Below are 2,850 nucleotides of genomic sequence, written 5' to 3' on the forward strand. Positions count from 1 at the left end.
CCCCCCATCAGGCCGGGCACACTCCTTGCCCCCCCCCACTGCTCCCATGTAAGCCCAGGTCCACTCTCCCTTCCCCCTACCCACGCACTGTGGTGGGCGCTCCTCCCCCCGCCACACTGGCACATGTCAGCCCTGCAGGCAACAATGATGAAAGAGGGGAGGGGCGGGCCAAGGCCAGTGCTGGTGGCCTCTTCTCCCCTCTCACCCCACGGTGTCCCAACCCCACTCCCCCCACGTTGCTGCTGCCACCTCCAGGGAGCAAGTGGTGGGGTGAGGCCAGCTCTGGTGGCCTCCCCGCCCCATCTTTGCCACCTGCAGGGAGCAGGGCAGAGGGGGGATGAGGCCCATCCCCACCTATCCTGTTCCATCCACTCTGTTGCCACCACCTCCAGGGCTCTGTCCCCTGTGTCCCTGCATCATGGCAGCACTCCACTGCGCCACCACCTCCTGTCCCATCACTGTATTCACACTCTGATTGGCTGTTTCAGTCAGCCATTCAGAGCACGAATAAAGCATTATACAGACAGACAGACAAATTAAAACTTTTATAATATTAGAAAGGAATTTTTCAAAAGCTTTTACTCCATTTGCTACTTAGCTCTGCTGTGTCCGTTTTCTCTCTAATAAACCCTGAAGACTTATCTGTCTATCCCAGCCATGCAGTTGGTCCAATAAAAGAGATCACCTACAAGAATTATTTACATGTTATGCATGCTAACTGTTGAATTGGTCATGTAGAACCAGAATTGTGTTCTTAAGGATTGGATTAGTTAGGGTATATGCACACATACCATCTTTAGAGCTAAATACACCTTTTTAGCACTAAAAAAGTAACTGTCCATATATAGCCACTTCAAAGCTTGGGGAATATTAAACTTGAATAGTGCTGGTGCTTTACTTGTATCTGCCACTGCCATGACAGCCACTACTACAAACTCTGTAGTGCTGTTAAAATAACATGTCTGGCACCTTACTGAGCTTCAGGCTGACATTTATTTTGACCTTTTAATAGTTGCTTTAGAAATAAATTATAGTTTAGTCTTAGTAACTAGTTTTTGTAAGTATGAGCCATTGACTAATTTAAAAGATATTTAGCAGCCAAATGTATCCTCATCTGGAAATATTACCAGCAGTTTAATGTTAACGTAATTCATACAATTAATAGTTTTGTTACTTTTTTCAGCTTAACATATGTGGTAGCGATGCCTTTTTATTCTGCAAGCCTGATTGAAACTGTGCAGGTAAAGTTACTATATCTCTGTTTATTGCTTATTAAAAGATACTGTTTCTCTGATCACAAATGACAGTTTATTTAAGGAGAGTGGAGTCTGTGTGTGTGTGTGGTTTGTACCATGCAGGAACTCGTACAACACTACTGAAATTGTATTTTTTAACTCAATTTAGATGTATCTAAGCACCAGTGTTATATTTTAATTAAAAAGTAACTAAGCATGCAGCTTCATTCAATTGCATAATTTTAGTACTACACTTGATCTGAGCCTTCAAGAGGCCAAGAAGCAATAGGGAAAAAATATAATTCCTCTAACAATGAGACTTGATGACTCAGAGTGGGAGTGTGTGAAGGCTTCAAATCTAACGAGCTAAAAATCATTCCTAAAATGCTAATTACTTATATTCCATTGCTCTTATATGCTATCTTCCATCAGACTGTTGGTTTTCCTTTCATAGTCTGATTAGTTTTTCAGATTCATTTAAAGAAATAAAATGCCTGCTCTTTCTATGGGTCTCGGTGCTAGGAAACTGTAAAGAAGAAAGAAAAAAACTGTAAATGCAAGCATGATTTATGTAGCAAGCAAATATCACTTCACAATTTTTTAATTGCCAACCAAAATAAAGATATTCTTCTCAACCACCATATGTGCCTCAAACTATCTGCTAAGTAACCTGACAAAATAAAGAGATTTTAGTGTGACTAATGGGACTTTGTTGGGCCAAACTGACAAGTAATTTTCCAGTCACACTCGCAATGACTTAGCCTTGGTCCTTGCTGCTTATTTTCTCTCTTGAGATGTAGCTGTTATCAGACCATCTTCACCTAGTCTGGAAGTTCAGTCTTGCTTTCTTCTAGGGAGAACAACTTAGTGGATTGTTTTGAGTCATACTTGAAGTGCATTTGATAGCTTTAGATCAGGAGTGTCAAACTTACTTAGGGCTCCTTGAAGGTCAGATTGAATCCAGGGCATGACAGCTGCTACAGTGGTCACTGTGGGTGGTGATGCAGGAGCTGCAGCAGCTTGGGTTACAATGGGGTGAATAGGCCCAACTTCTAGTGCCCTCCAGTAGTCTGGTGGGCCAAGTAAAGAGGCTCTGTGGGCTGAATCTGGCCTGCAGGCCATATATTTGACACCCCTGCTTTAGCTCATATCAAAAGTATAATTTTATTATTAAGCAGAATAGACCATTGCAAGCAATATAACACCTTGTTTTAAGTTCCTTATCCACTGGCTTGTTGGTTGGTCCAAGGTACCAATGATTCTGTCTAAAGCATTAAAAGCTCAGGACATGAATGTTTCTGAGACAGTTTCTTTGGTAATCACATGACATTTCAAAGCAGAATACTTCTATTCTGTTTTCCAAAACTGAAATCTTGGGGACAAGGAGCAGAGTAGTCTAGAATTGAAGGCTGTCGGTTGTGATATGCACTTCCTGTTCCCAGAGCCAGTGTTAGGAAGCCTTATGACTTTACAGATCAAATCATTATGTCAAATTTAGTTTGGAATGTTATTCTTCATAGTTTCTAGGGTCGGAAGGGACCCAAGCAGATCATCGAGTCCGACCCCCTGCCATGGCAGGAAAGATTACTAGGGTCAAACGACCCCAGCAAGGTGT

General features: G+C 42.3%; 1 protein-coding gene across 2 annotated transcripts in view; it reads left to right on the forward strand.

The window, feature by feature from the left end:
* The window catches only part of SLC25A46 (solute carrier family 25 member 46), a 37,117-nt gene that overhangs the window by 26,782 nt on the left and 7,485 nt on the right, over window positions 1-2,850 (forward strand). For both annotated transcript variants that reach the window (XM_019517250.1, XM_019517251.1), the window contains exon 7: window positions 1,184-1,241. In XM_019517250.1, the coding sequence (XP_019372795.1) occupies window positions 1,184-1,241 (58 nt within the window). The remainder of the gene's footprint in view (window positions 1-1,183; window positions 1,242-2,850) is intronic.

This window comes from Gavialis gangeticus, unplaced genomic scaffold, assembly GCF_001723915.1.
Source record: "Gavialis gangeticus isolate Ggan-Ray unplaced genomic scaffold, GavGan_comp1, whole genome shotgun sequence".
In the NCBI taxonomy this organism is placed as follows: domain Eukaryota; kingdom Metazoa; phylum Chordata; order Crocodylia; family Gavialidae; genus Gavialis; species Gavialis gangeticus.